At 41.4% G+C, this 18,205-nt stretch overlaps 1 protein-coding gene and 1 long non-coding RNA gene across 2 annotated transcripts in view; one reads left to right on the top strand and one right to left on the bottom strand.

The window, feature by feature from the left end:
• Positions 1-18,205, bottom strand: part of LOC115368554 (uncharacterized) — a 67,581-nt gene that overhangs the window by 48,984 nt on the left and 392 nt on the right. The window contains exons 2-4 of the long non-coding RNA XR_003929049.1: positions 16,380-16,387; positions 14,271-14,276; positions 11,024-11,027 (exon numbers count right to left, since the gene is read on the bottom strand). This is a non-coding gene — a long non-coding RNA (uncharacterized LOC115368554). The remainder of the gene's footprint in view (positions 1-11,023; positions 11,028-14,270; positions 14,277-16,379; positions 16,388-18,205) is intronic.
• The window catches only part of meis1a (Meis homeobox 1 a), a 63,705-nt gene continuing 48,482 nt past the window's right edge, over positions 2,983-18,205 (top strand). The window contains exons 1-7 of the mRNA XM_030064623.1: positions 2,983-3,063; positions 5,034-5,284; positions 9,242-9,383; positions 9,508-9,558; positions 9,759-9,809; positions 11,185-11,328; positions 17,921-18,032. Coding sequence (XP_029920483.1) covers positions 3,052-3,063; positions 5,034-5,284; positions 9,242-9,383; positions 9,508-9,558; positions 9,759-9,809; positions 11,185-11,328; positions 17,921-18,032 — 763 coding nt within the window. The 5' untranslated portion in view covers positions 2,983-3,051. The remainder of the gene's footprint in view (positions 3,064-5,033; positions 5,285-9,241; positions 9,384-9,507; positions 9,559-9,758; positions 9,810-11,184; positions 11,329-17,920; positions 18,033-18,205) is intronic.

Genomic DNA, 18,205 nt, shown 5'->3' with positions numbered 1-18,205 from the left:
TATTTTATAAAATCTTCTTTAGTATCACTATATTCCAATTATATTCCAATGGGGATTTGTGTCTGTTGTGCTAAGTATCAATCAATCAATCAATCAATCAATCAAATTTCATTTTATTTATAGGGTGTATTGTGTACATTAAAATGCAATGCAGTGCATGACTGAGGGAAAAAAATAGACAAAATACAGAAATGATAGAGAAGAATTAAAGAGAGGATAAATTAAAAAATACAATTATTAAAATCAGCAAAAAAACAAAACAAAACAAAACAAAACAACAACAACAACAACAACAACAACCAAAAAAAAAAAAAAAAACAGTGTAATAAATGTGGATTCACAATGAAACTATACCACATAGTTGTTGTTGTTTTTTTTTTTTTTTTTATTTTCTATGGTATTGCCATAATATTTATACATGGAATCTGTGGAACTTAAATTGACTATTTATTAATTATTAATTATGAATTATTTACTTTTATTTCTAGTTTTGATCACATTTTATTAGTAGTAATAGTTTCAGTATTATTTTACATTCCTCTATCAGTCTTATATTTCTATAGGAAATAGTATTTGATATTGGTACAGTATCATCCCACTGCCTTCTAGTTTATTAAATATTTCCTAAAGATTTTTTAATGATGGAAAAGATGCATCAACAGCTCAGAAAACTGCAGACATGATGCTAAAAGTTCATTTAGTCTGATTTCTGGTCTCTAAATTATTCTCTTTGCCACTTTTTTTTTTTTTTTAATCAAAGCTGCTACGGTTCAGGATAAAAAACAACAAACAAACAAACAAATGTAATTTAGTTGCAAAAAAAAATTAAAATAAGTTTTCTAACCTTAACAATGCGTTCATGAAACTTTTTTTAATCATGAGTGTGTATTTTATTAACACTAGAAACTTTTTGAAGTGCTGCAATAATGTTACTGACTCTGTCCAGGCGCTAGATGGCGCCAGCGTCCAGCAGTTCAGCAGGCAGCGCGGGGTTCGACTGAAAGACAAATGTTTTAATACAAACTGCCAGAAACACGCCAGAGGCCGTTTTATCATCGACACTGTTCACTGACGATACTTACACTGAAACATACACACACACACACACACACACACACACACACACACACACACACACACTGTTGAATTCACACACTTTCTGTTTTTAAACTCCTGTCAAAAAGTCTCAGCAGGTCTGTTTTATATATATAACAGCAATAAATAGGACTACACAACATACTACAGGAATATAATCGCACAATATTAAAGAGACAAATAAAGAACCTTAACGCCACTTCAAAGCCACTTTTGAAAACCACAGACTCAGTACAAGTGTCTGTGGTAACATTAAAAGAATATTATAGGAATATTAAAGTACCATGAGGCCTTTTAAGACCATTTAAGATTAGATGGAAACACTTTAGGTCCCCATAGGATTGTTATAAACATATTAGAGAGACACCATGGGAGATTACAAAAAATTTAAATGACCACATAGTTACTATAAAATCAACTAAGCGCCTGTAGGGATATTGGAACAGGGCTGCACCGGTGATTCAATTATTGATGCATCCTGTTTGGCTACTGATGAAGCATAATTATTTAAAGTTTCGTATGGAAAACCAATACGTCATCCTCTCTAATCACTAACAGAATCAATATATTTTTTCTATCCATCAGTATTGGAGGGAAGGTTACAAATTTAAATGCCGTCTATTCAGCTTTGATTTGTCCTTAAAGGGGGAAATGAGTTTAGTTTCTGAAAGGTTGATACCACAGGTCGTTGCGGGCTGAACATGCAGCATGTGTGCACTGTTTGATACATGATACCAGAGAAAAATAACTACAATATTTATAATACAGATTAATGTCATGCTAGAAAGGTGCGTTCAGAGGTTAAAAATAGGCCCAGTGTCACCTCCGCTGGAAGTCGTCCTGTAATATCTGTGGATTTATTTTAGTGTGATAAAAAAAATAAATAAATAAATAAAAAAAAAGAGATGTATGGCAAGCTTGAAATGTGGTTAAAACGCTGTGTGGAAATCCTTGTAATATTCCTGTAATATATCCTGTAATATTCCTGTAATATTCCTGTTGGGGTTTATAATGTTTTTGCGGTTGTCAGCGCTGACAAAAGCAGCCAAACTATAATCTCTATATTCATATAAAGATTCATGTCAGCCATGGAAAGCTAAGTAACTTCACTTTCTCCTCCCCTCCTCTCCCTCCTGCCTCCCCCCACCCACCTCGTCCATCTCCATCACATGCGCGCGTCCAGGCGGCGCGCCCCCGTCCCACGTCTAGAGGAGGAGTCGAGGACGCGCAGCGAGGCTGTTAGGGGCGAGCCTCGGCTCCTTTAAGACAGACCAAGTGAGGGAATGATCTCTCCTCCTCCTCCTCCTCCTCCTCCTCCTCCGCCCCTCGGCAGACTCGGACGGGCTGCTCGGAGGGAGGACGGCGCTCCGGCGGAGCTGCGCTGGGGATCTGAGCGCATCTGAACACGCACAGCGCTGCACGGACGGGCTGGGAGCGCGCCGCGGCTCCGCGTTAATTAAGCCCGAGCTGGATATTGATTGATCGACTGACTGATTGATTGAGTGATTGATTGGCTAAAGTGGGGAGGGGGAGTGACTGGGTGCCCGGAGCTGGAGGCCGGCAGGGGGACCGCGCGTCTCTCCGGGCTGCTGCTGCTGCTGCTGCCGCCGTCCGTCGGTTTCCGTGGAGAACGGAGCTTGGGGAATCGCTGGTTTTTGTTTGTGTGTGTGTGTGAGTGTGTGTGTGTGTGTGTGTGTGTGTGAGAGAGAGAGAGAGAGAGAGAGAGAGAGAGAGAGAGAGAGAGAGAGTGTGCGTGTGTGTGCATGAGTGAGTGAGTGTGTGTGTGTGCATGTGAGTGTGCATGTGTGTGCTTGTTTTTAATCCGTGGTTGGACTTTATACCGTCGCTTCGCCTGAGACCCGCACGGAATTATTGATCAGTGATCCGGTACCGGGAGTTGGATGTGCGTTTTGCCCCACAGGAGAGATCCGGAGTCGGGCTGGAGAGACCGGGCCGATGGCGCAACGGGTGCGTAAAAAGGCAACTTTATTAGAGTAGATAATGTGCTCTTAATGTCAGGGCGGGATGTGGATTTTAGTGCGGCGGCCTTTAAATTCATTTGCAGAAGTTTGAAGTTGCGCAGCGGCAATAAAGTAAAGTCTCTTCAGCCAGATTTTCATTTGTGGAAAAAGAGTTAACCCACTTTTCAGGCTGACACAAATCCCCCAAACATGAGCCGAAGAATAAAGCAGGAAGTTATAGGAAGAGAGGGGGAAGCATAAATTATACTTTTCTGGAATTATAATTGATTTCTTTTCCATGTTGGTATTTATTTACCTCGTGGAGTCCCATTCTTTTTTATTTAACACCGCATGAATTTTTTCTGCCACTGAAACGCCATAACTTTTACATTGAGAAGATCCGGGCGTTCATGTTGGAAAAACTATTTTTTTTTTTTTGTTACCCTCTGAAGGGAATTTATTCCTTTAAAACGTCTCAGCAGTTTAGCTCGAAATTGCACACAAAGTTGAGCAGACGGAATAAATAAAAAACTTTGCAAAATGACATTTCTGCACAGACACACACCTCTGTTAAAACTGCCTGGAAACTCAGTTTTATGTTTTGCAAATAGTCACTACAAACCCGGCAGCAGGATCAGCTTGAATTAAATCAGTTTACACACGTTTTTCATTACAGGAGCTAAAAACGGAAAACTAAATTGTCCTGTTAACGATGAGGCCTGATCATTTAGAAAAAGAACAAAGTCACCAAATTACAGTTTGAACATTATTTTTTATTTGTTGAGGTTATTTTAAATCTTAAAAAGTCTCTATGGTGTGCAAAGATAAATAAAAAAATAAATGAATCTCATTAACCTCCACGTTAAACTTTATGTGTTTTAGGCTTTTTCTTCTTTTCCTTCATCTTTTGCAGCGTCGCAGGCCCACAGAAAACAAACAAAAAACTTCTTCTTTTGAATCGTTTTGGTTTGGAGCAGAAGTTTAACTATTTCCAAAATCTGAAACAAATAAGCAAATACTACTTTTTATCGGCTCTGTTGCTCCTCTGAAAGCTGGTCATTTTTATGAGCTTTATAGCAGAGAGTGTAGTTATTGTGAACGAGGTTCCTCTGTCGCCGTTTGCACTTTATAACGCGGCTGTAAACTCACCTGAACACATAATTTGCACATATTTAGCAGCTGGGACAGGTTGTTATTGTGGATTTATACGGGCTTTTATGAAGAGCTACTCTTCCATATGTGTGCAATGGATTTTTTTTTAAGTTTCGTAGAGTTACGTTGAACAAAAAAACCCTAAACTCAGTTAATCCTCCGTTTTAATTTATCTAAAGAATAAAGTTTCATCGAGTTTTTTAGGCTGACGTAAATACTTATATCCTAAAGTGATTGTAGGCCTATAAGTTATTGTAAATATCACACTGGAGGAAGTTTATTAAAAAAGAGATTTTTTTTTTTCGACAACTATAATTAATTTTGCTCATGTTGCTCATTTTGGTGGTTATTTACTTTATTTCCACCACCAGCTGGGGGGTCAGAATCCCCCTCCTTTGGATTTAACACTGCATTAGTGCATGTGAGAGAAAATATACAGGCTTTCAATATCACAAAGCTGTAAGAACGTCCCTTTTTCCACTTAAACAAAATTTTGTTTTACTATTATCAAGAAAAAAAGTTATTTTTTTCTCCTGATAATAGAATTAATGTTGCTCATAATCCTTACCATTTTTTGATCAACCTTATTTTTTAATTCACTGCTTACAACTTTATAAAACATCCCCAACTTAAGCCGTGTTATTTACAGTATGTATGTATTTGTGTATTTATGTAAGCTATTTATTTTTTCGACATGTGATGCACTGAGCTGCTCAGCGGCAGAATAAAAGCCGGCGCTCCTGTTTAGATCCCAGACCTCAGCAGGAGGTCAGAGGTCAGAGGTCACACATGACAAAATGACAAAAGCTGCTGTCTCTGTCCCAGTATGAAGACCTGGCCCACTACGGCTTGGACGGGGTGGGGGTCGGGGTCGGGGTGGGAGGGGTGTACGGGGACCCCCACCACCCCCACCACCACGCTGCAGCGGCGGCAGCGGCGGCGGCGGCGGCCCGCTCCGTCCACCTGAACCCCGGCGGGCCGTACCAGCCGCACCAGTTCGCCCAGTCGGCCCACAGCAGCCTGGGCTCGCCCGCCGTCAGCGACGCCGTCAAGAGAGACAAAGACGCCATTTACGGGTACGTAGAGTTGAAAAAAAAAAAAAAAAAAAAAAAAAAAAAAGAACAGGAAAGAGAAGTCAAGTTGACTGGCACTTTACTGGCACTTTAAAGTGGACTGCTAAGTGTGAACAGGCTTTTATTATGAAGGAGACGCATGGTCACTAGAAAATAAATAAATAAATAAAAATCTCCATTTGACCAAGTTATTTTGTGTGAACAGGGTGTTCATTTGTTGGTTTGTTTGTTTGCATTTTACCAAATCATTTTGTTTCTTTTCCAGTGTTAAGATTTTGTTTTTCTTCAAACTAAGTTTTTAAAAAAATCCGCGAGTGTGTTTAAATCAGGGCTCGTCAGGGTCAAACAACTTTTTTTTGGGCTGCTTCGTGTCTCCTAAAATCTGAAAAATGACGCTTGATGTTAGAAAATTCTGTAAACAAGTTGATCAGTGTTGGAAACCTGTGGAGATTTGTCACCTTATTGAACCCTGAAACTGAGACTGAAGGACTTGTTCAAATGCAGATTTTTTTTTTTTCTTTGATTTTTTTGCAGTGTAGTTGGGTTTTTCTCGGCTGGCTGGCTCTGTGCAGGCAGCTGAGGGGCCGCGGCTGCTTCGTCTGGCTTTAAGCTTGATTTGTTCCCTCGGCCCGTCTGCTGCTTGTAACTGAGCCACACGGGCCGAGCCGGGCCGGGTCGGTCCTGTCCGGGCCGAGCCGGGCCGAGCCGGGCCAAACACAGGACAGAGTGAGCATGATGTCTGATGACAAGGTGGAGGAAACAGAAAAGCTCTGCTCTCACATCTTACACTGCTTTCTCTCTTTCTTTCTTTCTTTCTTTCTTGGTCATGAGCTGAGATGTAGTTTGGGGTAAAAAACAACAACAACAACAACATCAAAACCCTATTTATGCACGTTTTTGTTTTTAATTTGCAGAAATGGTTTAATTCTTCAAACTTTAGGACATAAACTCACAGGAAAAGTGACAAAGTCGCGCTTTTTGTTACTTTGTCACACGTCCATTCTCTGTACTGATCTGTCTTATTCAAATTATCCTCAAAATTGAATAATTCCAGTGATCGAACACAGTTTATGGTTTCAAAACATGAATGTAGGTTAATAAACACTGCATGTGCCAGTCATTTCTAATAAATTGATTCAGGCTTGTAAAGCACACAGAAAAATAACGGTTCAAAAATGGTGCTTCAAAAGACTTTGTGGTTCCATAAAGAACCATCAAGCTGTAAAGAACCGCTTTCTTTAGGGGTTCCTCACTTGAAAAAACATCATAAACAAATCATTCGAACCAGTTTGGTTCTTCATCGGCTCTGTAAAAGAACTATGTGGAGAAAAGGTTGCCATTGGCCACAACTTGTTCTGATGGGTCTCTGCAGCACTGTCTGTGGTTCTTCGAGGACACATTAGAAAAGAAGTGGTTCTCTCAGTCTGGAAGGTTCTGTGTGGAATCAGACCGGGTTCTCCACGCTGTCAGGGAACCCAGGGCAAAAAACACAAACCTCTAGAACCGCCCAGATCCTCAGAGCAGGTTCTCACTGGAAGATCAGCAGAGTGGGAGGGGCAAACGATACGGCCCATTACCATAAATTCACTTAGAATAACCTATAATAAATATAATAAATATAAACACAGAGACATTACAAACAGGAACAATATGATATTTATATTCACAGAACTTGTTTACAAAAGACTCTGTTCCTCACTGCGGCGTTCGGGTTCCACCGTGTTTAGAGTTTAAATCTAATATTCCTCTCTCTTTAAGATTAATTTTAATATTTCAGTTCAAGTTGACAACTTTATTTTTCATTTAAGAAATGAGAATGACCTGCCATTTCCATACGTTTCCTCTTCTCTCTTCTCTCGTAAGAATCACCTCTGATTCCTCCAGGAACTGTTCTTGTTTATCTATCTATCTATCTATCTATCTATCTATCTATCTATCTATCTTTAGATATAGATTTAGCTTTTTGAGGCAATGCTGAAACATTTAAAGATGTTTTTTTCAAGAACGCTGGTCTGGAAGGTTCATTGTGGAACCAGAAATGGTTCTCCTGCAGATCATCACCATTAAAGGACCGTCCCAGTTCCTCTGCATGTTCAGGCTTTTCTCTCCAGAACGTTCCTCTGCTCTCCTCCCAGAGCGAGCAGTGGGGTTTCAGAGCTGCCACATCACTCCTCCTCCCTTTCCTCCAGCCGCTGGTTTCCATTCATTCCACTACGATATGAACATGAACTTTCAGAGCCTTCACACTTTCTTCACTCCAGTTTTCCATCAGCGGAATAAAGTCCTCCACATGAGTTTTCCTGAAAGCAGCAGCACTGTTGGCTTTTCAGGACTTTTTCACACTGAAACGCTCCCTCCTCCTCCTCCTCCTCCTCCGCCAGGGAAAATAGTCCCTGGGGAAACGTTTTGCTCTCCACAGCCAATTATCAGCTGTGTGGTTTCTGAATGTTGAGGACTTTGTTATAAGGCGGTTGCTTCAACCAGAAACTCACATTTAGACTCTGTGATGTGAAATCTTCAGCTCCCTGCATGTTGAGAGAAATGATTCAAATGTGCGGAAAACTGTGGTAAAACAGGCTAAACATTCAAATTCAGTGGAATGGTCCTTTACGAACGGTTTTTGGTTCCAGATGGCACCTTTAGTTTTGTGTGTCGGTGCTGCAGAGGAGCCACAGTTGGTTCACTTGTTGCAGAGCAGCTGCACTGTAAAAAAGATGAGGTCAAATCAGCTCACCTGTCATCAGCTCCTCTGTGTGTTTGTGAAGGAACAGGCTCATCAGTCTCACAGATTATAATCCCATCTCTGCTTCTGGTGGCGAACATCATAAACAAATGATTGTTGTCATATTATCAGACCTCCCAGCATGCACTGCATTTAATTTGCCCTCTCTGGAGCCTCTTCGTTGTGTCCTCCCTCTGCTTTCAGATAAAGTTACAGACGCATCACGCATCTGTTTCTGACTGAAATTATGATCACACACACACACACACACACACACACACACACACACAGTGACCCCAGAACCCAGCTCAGTCTCTGTACACTGTAGAAAAACGTGTGTGTGTGTGTGTGTGTGCGTGTGTGTGAGATCTGGTAAAGTTAACTCAGCTGTGTTTGTTATTTCCCACTCAAAGTTCAGGCTGCACAAACTCCACAAAAAGTCTGTTTTTCTTTTGTTTTTTTGAAAATTTTGTGACAAGGACTAGAAATTTGCCCACCAGTGGAACAATAAAAAACAAAAAAAAAAAACAAACAAACAAAAAAAAAAAAACACTGGAACACAGCTGACCGATTTATTCATCTGATAAATATTTAGTAACTTGATTTAATGTCTTCAAAATCCCAGAATACTCAGGTTTTGTGATTTTATTTCTGTGGTGCAGGATAAAAAAAAATAATGTTCTTTATGCTGTTTTTTTTTTTTTTTTTTTTTTTTTTTTTTTTTAAGTCTTTAATAAATATACTGAAGAGTTTACTTATGTTAGCTAAACTGGTTGACATTAAAGACTAAATCACCAGAGTTCTTGACTCTGATTGGCCGACAGCAGCTGCGCCTCTAATTAAAATGCAAATGATTTCAGTGATTCTTTAACGAGGGAGCCAATCAGGATCGAGCTCGGCTGTGATGCGTTTCCTGAAAAACAAAGCTTCAAAAGGCACTTTGACTTCAAATTTAACAGCTCAGACATGATCAGATTTTAATTACATCATAATTAAACATATTTAATTTGATGTAAATTCAGCAATAAAGGAAAATAAAATGTGACCTTCGGGCTCCTTTAACATGAAAGTCAGAGCCTCGTTTGATCCGGTTCCGGCAGCTCGGAGTTTTGAGGCCGCAGGGGAAACTTAGGTGTGTGTCGACTTTTTTTTTTTTTTTTTTTTCTTGTATTATTTCAGGCTCAAGTGGCCTCCGGCAGGCTGAGTTTCAGGTTTTCATGGCCTCCTCTGTCCTGCAGGCATCCTTTATTTCCTCTGCTTGCACTGATTTTCGAGAAATGTGAACTGGCGACCTGCACGCCGAGGGAGAGCGGCGTGGCCGGGGGAGACGTCTGCTCCTCGGACTCCTTCAACGAGGACATCGCGGTGTTCTCCAAGCAGGTACCGGAGCCTTTTCGAGACACACACACACACACACACACACACACACACACACACACACACACACACACACACACACAAAAACCAACTCTTTCCTAATTTTTTTTCTTCTCTTTTTCCTCAGATCCGCTCAGAGAAGCCTTTATTCTCATCAAACCCAGAGCTGGACAATTTGGTGAGTTCCTCTTTATTTTTGTCTTTTTAAGTTTTATTTTTAATCAGTTTTTTTTAAATGGAAAAAAACGATTGCGTTCTTCTTCTTCTTCTTCTTCTTCTTCTTCTTCTTCTTCTTCTTCTTCTTCTCATTATGGCGTCATGAAAAAAAAAAATAGATTTGTGCTCGCATCTTTACACGGTGATTTTTTATTTTCCCAGATGATTCAGGCCATTCAGGTGTTGCGGTTCCACCTCCTGGAGCTGGAGAAGGTAAGAAACCTCTCTCGCCTCCACATCCGGATCAATAACCCTATTGATCAGGCTGTCATTTCATATAATCTGGTGTAATCCCTGCCGCCCTGCTGCCGGTTTGCAGTGCGGCCTCTGTGCTCTCTGTGCTGCTCTGATGTTTGTGTTGCGTTCACGGCGCGGCTGCGGCGCTGCAGAGTTGACTTTAAAATGACTTGATTGTTCTTTATTGTACTTTTGATCTCCTGTGAAATCGCTATAATATTTTTAGGATAATCCAACAGTGATTTAAAATACGCTGAAAAACCCAATAGACAGTTATAGTGTTTATGAAATAGGACTGTAATAATCCTAGTTTCTGTGTCATAGCCCTTTTTTTCCCTTTTAGATGCATGATAGTACTTTAAGGTTTTACGGTTTGTAGTATTTCTAAAATTTCTGACACAACTTTACTGCGGGCCTGTTATTATTTTCCAACGTTTTAAATCTGTAAGTTGTCAGTTTTTTATTATTATTATTATGTTATCGCAGTTCATCGTTTTTATCCCTGAACTTATTTTGAAGACTCCTGCATGGTTTTTGTCGCTCTCTCTCCCTCTCTCACTCTCTGACTACACACACACACACACACACACACACACACACACACACACACACACACTAGGCCTGCAGAGAGCTGCGTTATGGGAGGAGAAAAAAGAAAAGAAAAGAGAAAGAGAGAGAAAAAAAAACCTGCATATGAGTGAGCAGCGGTTTGTTCCCGTTCAGCAGAGAAAATACAGGCAGCAGGTTCACCGACACACAACTGCAGATTAATGTTCATTTGCATATTAATATAATCTTATCATCAGCACGAACTTCTACTAACTAACTCCAACTAAAAAAACGAACTAAATAAATAATAAAAAATAATCCTGCAATATTCCTACAGTGTGTGCCTGGCTCTCAGTGACGACTTTACAGCAGCCTAACCCTATAATCCCACCATATTCCCATAATATTCCTATAATATTCCTCCAATATTCCCTGTGACGTGCAGTCTGCGGTGTGTGGGCCCGGTGATTTTAACGCACTTTACAGTATTCTTTATTCCTTCATATCGCTATAATACTCCTATAATATTGGTATCGACCTAATAATATGACTTTACTGTACATGTGGTATTTGAATTACCGTTTTTTATCTAGGTTATTATATATTAATACTGCAGCCTGTTCCTTAATCTCTGGTATCACGATACTTTTTTTTTTCTTTTCTTTTCTTTTTTTTTTTTTTTACGTTTCCGCTGGAAGTTGCAGGTTTTATGCGGAAACTTTCTAAAATGTGACACGTGTGTGAGCTGTCTTTTTTTTTTTTTTTTTTTTTTTTTTATCTATACGTGTGTGTGTGTGTGTAGGTGCACGAGCTCTGCGATAACTTCTGCCATCGCTACATCAGCTGTCTGAAGGGGAAGATGCCCATCGACCTGGTGATCGACGACCGAGACGGAAACAAGTCCGACAGCGACGAGTTCACCAGGTCATCAGGGAATATCGATCAGGTGAGCGATGATGACGTGTTTCTGATCGGATTACGTCAGCAGACGGAGACTCAAGATAAGATATTCCTTTATTACCCCCACAGTGGGGAAATTTCAATCTCTGCGAGGTCCCAGGAGAAATGTGTTGCAACGGCACTGACATAAAATAACTTAAAAGAAAAAAAAAGAAAAATATCTGCTGTGCTCTGCATGTTTTATGAAAGAACAGCCATGTTGCAAAAGCCTGGCAAGATACTAAAATACAGTTTAAAGGCTGTGACCCTGCAGCTTTTTTTTTTTTTTTTTTTGTGCTTTCAAAATAAAAGTAAAAAGTATTGTGATAAGCCCTCACACACACACACACACACACACACACAGTCTCTTTTTGTCGTCGTTGTTGTTGTTGTTCCTGCCGCTCGCAGCACAAGGGGTGAAAAGTCAAGTTGTCTCCATTTTCCAGGGCGACCGAGCCGGTTTTAAATCAGCCTCGCAGGGGAGGATTATGGGAATCCGTGCCACTTGTTGGCCCTTTAACCCTTTACTCGCCACCGGCAGCAGCAGCAGTAACGGTGAGGAGGGGTGAGGCGGCTCAGCGTCGGGCGGCTCCGGGCCCTCGGCCACGCCGGAGGCCCCAGGAGCTAATCCTGCACCGCACTCCACCTGTCAATCAAACAGCGTGGGCGGGACTCATAGAAACTAGCCACTTCCTCCTCTTCTTCTTCTTCTTCTTCTTCTTCTGTTTACACCATCGAACCGCAACACGCATCACTTCCTGTGCAGCAGGAAGGAGCGACAGACACCGAGCGATTAGAAACAGCAAAACAGGAGGAATGTCTTTAGCTGTACTGAAAATATTGAGTTATTAACGTGCTGCTCATGCTAACTAGCCAGTTCTTCTTCTGTTTATTCCAAACAAACAAACAAACAAACAAAAGGCCTTTCTTTGTGCAGCAGTGTTTAGACACAGCAAAATGGAACAGATTTCTTCATGTGGATCTTGGTTGCAGAAGTAATTCAAAATGTTGTGAGAGATTAATTCCTGATTTCTTCGCGGTGCTGCTCGTGCTCATTAGCCGCTTCTTCTTCGTCTGTTTGTTCAAAAAAAAAAAAAAAAAAAAAAAAAAGAGCGTCTGAGCGTTTACAGAAAGCAGAAAGGAGCAGATTTCTTCAGCAGCAAACGGAGCGGTAATGAAAATGTTGTGAGTTTATGACGCTCGTTGGTGATTTCCTCAAAGCGACCCGGAGGCGGCCGGCTCTCGGCTCCCGGCTGAACCGAGGCCGTCGATCAGTTTAGTGGCGGCGAGGCCGAGCCGCCGAGCCGCCGAGCCGCCGTCCACCGGCAGCTGGTTCTCATTTTACATGTGAAATATCTCCGCTTTCAAAAGGTTCCTCCGTGATGTTTCTCAGATTTATATTCGCTGCAAGCCGTCGCTCTCAGCGCCTCACCGCCGTGTCGCCGGCGCCCCGGACTTCAGCGAAACCTTAAAAAACCAACTTTACGGCCTCGAGATGAATTATTGGAGAAACTGTGGCCGCTTTAAAACGTTCATGGCGAGCCTCAGATTATTTTAATCCCAGTTCTGAGGAGATTATGCCATGTTTTGACAGCACCGAGTTGTGTGTCTTTCCATCTGTAAGCATCTGAGAATTAATTCAGCCTCTTCTACATGGATTGGCAAAGTTACCTTTAATATTTTGCTGTTTTCTTTAACATCCCTGTAACAGCCTTTAGCTTTCACCTCCTGAATGAACATCTTCACATTAGATCCTAATCCCTGGAAAATGGGTTTAAGGGAAATTTAAAGGAGGTAAATTATAACTCGAAGTCCCTTTTTCTTAGTTTGAATTTGAAAATGTGTTAACATACAACGTTTGAGCAGCAGGTTGGGCAACAGAAAGCCATTGGGAGACATTTTTTTTATCGTTTTCATATTTCAATCTGAAATAAATTAGTGTGTTATTAGAATGCAGAGCTCTGCCAGCGTTTCTCAACAGTTTGTTTGTTTGCTCCTCGTTTGTCCTCTGGGTTTAATTTTCCTGAAGAGTCACATGTGAACGCAGCGCTCTTGGGCGTCGCTGGATGTCGGACTTTCCCCAGCAGCACGTGAATGCAGCGTGCTGGGTAGAGCTTAAAAAAAAAAAAAGGAAGAAGAAAAGAGAAGAAAACGATGTGATGGCAGAAATCCCAGGTCTGGATCTGCACCAGAACCTGATGAAGTGAAAGCGATGCGTCCGCCAGACCTCGGCCAAAGCCACCGGCGACTTTAGGAGAAATCGTATGAAAATAAAAACCAGAACAACAGAAAAACAGAAAAACAGAACAACAGAAAACACGACGGCCCTCCAACCTGATGAAGCTTAAAAAAAATAATAAACATAAAGATAATAACCCGTCGTTTGGCCTCTCCAGTGTTAACAAGTTGCTGTTAGTTTGCCCCGTCTTACAAGTTGTTTTTTAATTTATTTGTTATTTCTCTGATCTTACCTGATCATTATAGAGCACTGGTTGTCAAAGTGGGGCCCGGGGACCCTCAGGGGACTTTGAGGGTCTTCCACAGGGTCCTCAGAAAAATGAGGAATAGTTTAAATGCTTAAACACAAGAAATCTCATCTAGCATCACTGACCTTTTAAACATATAATTTCTTTTTTTATTTATTTTTTGAAATTTTCTTTCTTTTTTTTAGGATTATTGAATGAAGTGTTAATTTTGTGTTCATTTGCTTTTCACTTAGAAATGAATCCTGTGAATCTGCTCCAGTTTCTGTTGCAGCTCCACCGCTAAATATTAAAAAATATGAAAAAAAAAGGTTTTATTGAGCCGTGTGTGGGAAACAAGAACAGCAGAGTAACCTGAGTCCTGATGAGCAGACTGTGCTGTGTGTGTGTGTGTGTGTGTGTGTGTGTGTGTGTGTGTGAGTGTGTGTGTGTGTGTGTGTGTGACAGCCTGTTTTACAGCCTCGACAAACAGCTGGCCGCACCTCAGCTGTGTGTCGCCTTCACACTTTAACTCCACACTTAAGGTGTGTGTGTGTGTGTGTGTGTGTGTGTGTGTGTGTGTTGCGGGGGTGACGCCAACACCAGGTCCAGCCTGTCCATGCTCTGGACCCCCAGGTCGGCCCTCGTGGGGCCCCGGACCCCCACCTGAAGCCCCTCTGATGTGTAAAGACAGTGCGGTGTGTGTTCAGGTGTCACACCTGTCTAATAAATTCAGAGTGGTGAGATTAAAACATCACGCTCAAATAATCACTCCCTCACGTGTGTGTGTGTGTGTGTGTGTGTGTGTGATCGTGATGTGAGTTAACCCTTTGACACCTGAGCAGAGTCACTGGATTTATTTTGAAAAACATGCAGGGGAAAAGGGGATGATGCAAAACAGCAAAAATGTATTGGCTTATTAGTTAAAAAAAAAAAAAAATGTAAATTAAAATTAAAAATGTAAAATTAGCAAACAAACCAAAAAATAAAAATACAAATTTAAATAAATAATAAAAATAACATTTAATAAATAAAAAACATTAAAATACTGGAATGTAAGTGAGGAATAGGCAAAGATTATTGGAATGTAAGTAAAAAATAAGAGTTTAATTAAAAAAAAAAAAAGATTAAAAACAAACTAAAAATCCAGAAAAGTAGCAAAAAGTGTTTCAAGCTTTACAAGAAAAGTATTTCTCATGATTAAAGTGATGTATTTAAAGACAGCGAGCACACAAGCCTTTAAATTACAGTGGAATCAAACTAGTCCTCATTTTGCTGAGGACCCTCCGGAAGACCCTCAAGGACCCCTGGAGGTCCCCGGACCCCACTTTGAGAACCCCTGTCATAAAACCCCTGCTGGTGGCAGTGTGTTACTGCAGGTTTGATGTAGCTGTGAAAGTTTCTAACAATACCTTCAACTGAGTTTATAGAAAATAATCTGAAAGGCTGACTTTGGTTTCAGACACGTGTTCTACTGAAAATCTCCTTGTTAACGAGTCAAAATTGTAAAATATCTGCTGGTGGGATTAGATAATCTGCTGGTCACTCACTCTCGTCTTGTGTTCTGGTGGCCGAATCTTGCTTTGCTTCCAACAAGGTCAAAAATTTGCCAGCGGGATGAGATAATCCCACTCGTCTCCAACGCTAATCCAGAATTTTCTTGAATCAGGTGTCACGTTCTTGCTCTGATGAGTCTGATCTGCCTCGTTTCCACACGAGGAGCCTGGATGAACATCAGCGTGCAGCAGATAACTCTGTGATGAAGACGTTTGCTTTCATTCAGTTTGGCTGCTCCTCTTCCTCCTCCTCTTCCTCTTCCTCCTCCTCCTCCTCCTCTTCCTCCTGCGTCACAGGACATCCTCTCCTGCTCTTCATCGCTGTGGAAAGAACTTTAGAAAAAAGACTTTTGGCTTTCAAAGTGTAAATGATCACCTTTCAAACACTTTTCAGCTCCTTTCTGATAAATCCAACTTTCTACCTTTAAAAAAACTGAAGCGCACACAAAGGAAGATCAAACCTTTGCTCTCTCTCTCTCTCTCTCTCTCTCTGTCTCTCTGTCTGTCTCTCTCTCTGTCTGTCTGTCTCTGTGTTGTTTGAATGTGAACGTGTCAGTTGTAGTTTTGACTGTCAGAGCTCAGAGTCGTGGGGTGTTACTCTGGGGTGTGTGTGTGTGATCCTCAAACATCACGAATATGTGGATAATGAAGTTTTGATGAAATGAAAAGTCGGATTGGGCCTCGTAGCTCTCGTTCGCCCTCCCTCACCCCCTCCTCCCTCGCCCCCCCCCTCCGTCTCTTGGGACGTCGGCCATCGCTGCTTTAACCGTTTGCAGCATGTGTTCCACATTACTGCCCTGCATTACGCCATGCGTTTGGCATGCGGCATAACGCATGATACATATTTTCATTTTCCCTCCCTCTTCCTCAGTGGCAGTTTGTTATTCACAGGCGGTAATGAGCCGGGATGGGCCGGGCCGGGCTGGGATGGGCTGGGATGGGACGGGACGGGACGCCCTCCGGTTAGCGACGCGTCACAACGCCGTGCAGACATCTTGAACCCCGTCGCTCGTCCTCGTCGTCGATGCGTCCTCATTCACTTTCTGAGCTTTTCATTTTTCTCCTCCTCTGGAATTTTTCTCATGGATGAAGATCATCTGCAAACGTCGAGACTTGGAGGGATTTATGTGTTCATAAAAGGCCAAAGTCACTGGATGTCTTAAAAAAAAAAAAAAAAAAAAAACAGATGCAGGGACAACAGTGAAGAGAAAATTAGCAAAAAATTTACCAGTTAATTAGAAAAAATTAACAAAAAAGGACATAAGTAAGAAATTAGCAAAAATTAAAAAATGCTAAAAAAAAATTTAAAATCAAACAAAAGCAGAAAATTAGTACAAAACTATAAAATACAAAAGCTATTCTAAGATGAGAGTGATGTTGAGACTCTGGTGGATTTATGTGTTCATAAAAAGCTCAACGGGCAGAGCCAGGCAGTACCAGGGTTAGGGGTTCAATTCCCACCAGGGGCAGGCCGGGATAACGACTCCCTCCCGTTACTCTGTCAGGACACAGAGCTGCTTTATTGTGACAGAGCGAACAACTCTGTGCCCGTAACACACGGGCAAAAATTCCCAACGCAGTCAAAAATCCACCAGTGGGATTATCTCATCCAACTGGCAGATTTTTGACCTTTAAGAAGAACGAACACTGAAGATGAGACTGAATGATTTTTTTTTTTTTTTGTAGTGAAGGAGCTTTTGTTAAAATCATTTATTTGCCATCATTTATTTGAGATTTCCCTCAGAACCTGTTTGGCGTTATTTTTGTCAAGTCCTCCAAAAGACTGTAATTATTATTACAGTACATTCTAATATCCTCCTGAGACCCGAGGAAAAAAGTGTCTTCCAATTTAACTTTTTTTGTGATTTCTTGTCTATTTAGAGTTAAAACAACAACTCACAATTTAGAATTTCACAAACATATTTTTATTTTACATTTTACAGTACGTCCACTGTAGTGGATTTTACTGTAAAAAAACAGATCATTTTAAATTTAAATAAAAAGCCAATCAAATAACCACAGACAATCAATTACAGACAATCAATGCCATTAACAAGAAAATATCTAATTTTCATAAGTAAAAACCAATAGCTAAACAATATTTGACTTCCTGTTTCTTTTTTCATGACATGTGCGTTTTTATGCAGCTGCCATTTTGGCTCAATAGAAAGTGGGTGTTCTCCTCATCCCACCTTATCACATGAGGTATGATTGGAAAGGCCTGGATGTCCTCTGTACACCAGGACTTGATAGGGGAGCTCAAATTAGTAAAAGGATATAGACGATCAATTGATGTCCACTACAGAGGACATCATTGAGTAGGCTGGGTCTCAGGAGGATATGTGGACGTCTAATGCACTTTGACTCTTCCAGCCCGTGGAGCCTCACAGCCCCGTGCACGCTCAGGAAAATACTGCAGCTCGAGTTTTGTCTCGTCTTTTATTAATGCACGACTCACTGGGTTATGCTGGATTATATGAGGCTAATCTGTTCTGCAGCATCTGTGTCCTGCTGTATAATTTGTGGTTCCGAGCTTGCGTCTGATTGGCTGCCTGACGGCGTCTCCCCCCCTCCCCCCCAGATCTCGTGGAGCAGAGATCACGACGACGCGGCGTCGATCCGCTCGGCCGGGACGCCGGGGCCGTCCAGCGGCGGACAGACGTCCCACAGCGGAGACAACAGCAGCGAGCAAGGTGAGAGCAGAACAGGCTTTTAAAGGGGCATTACACTGAACTGAAGTGAGGACCCTGGAGACTCAACCGATAAAATGCTGAATAAGCAGATCACATGACGGCTGAGGCTGAGTTCAGCTTTTATTGTGAAATTTGGAAACGACAAAAAGTAGAAGTAACAAAGCAGAAGCAGG

The sequence above is a fragment of the Myripristis murdjan genome, chromosome 1, assembly GCF_902150065.1.
Source record: "Myripristis murdjan chromosome 1, fMyrMur1.1, whole genome shotgun sequence".
NCBI lineage: Eukaryota > Metazoa > Chordata > Actinopteri > Holocentriformes > Holocentridae > Myripristis > Myripristis murdjan.
Note: the sequence above shows the minus strand (reverse complement) of the source record. Positions and strands in the feature narration are given on the sequence as shown.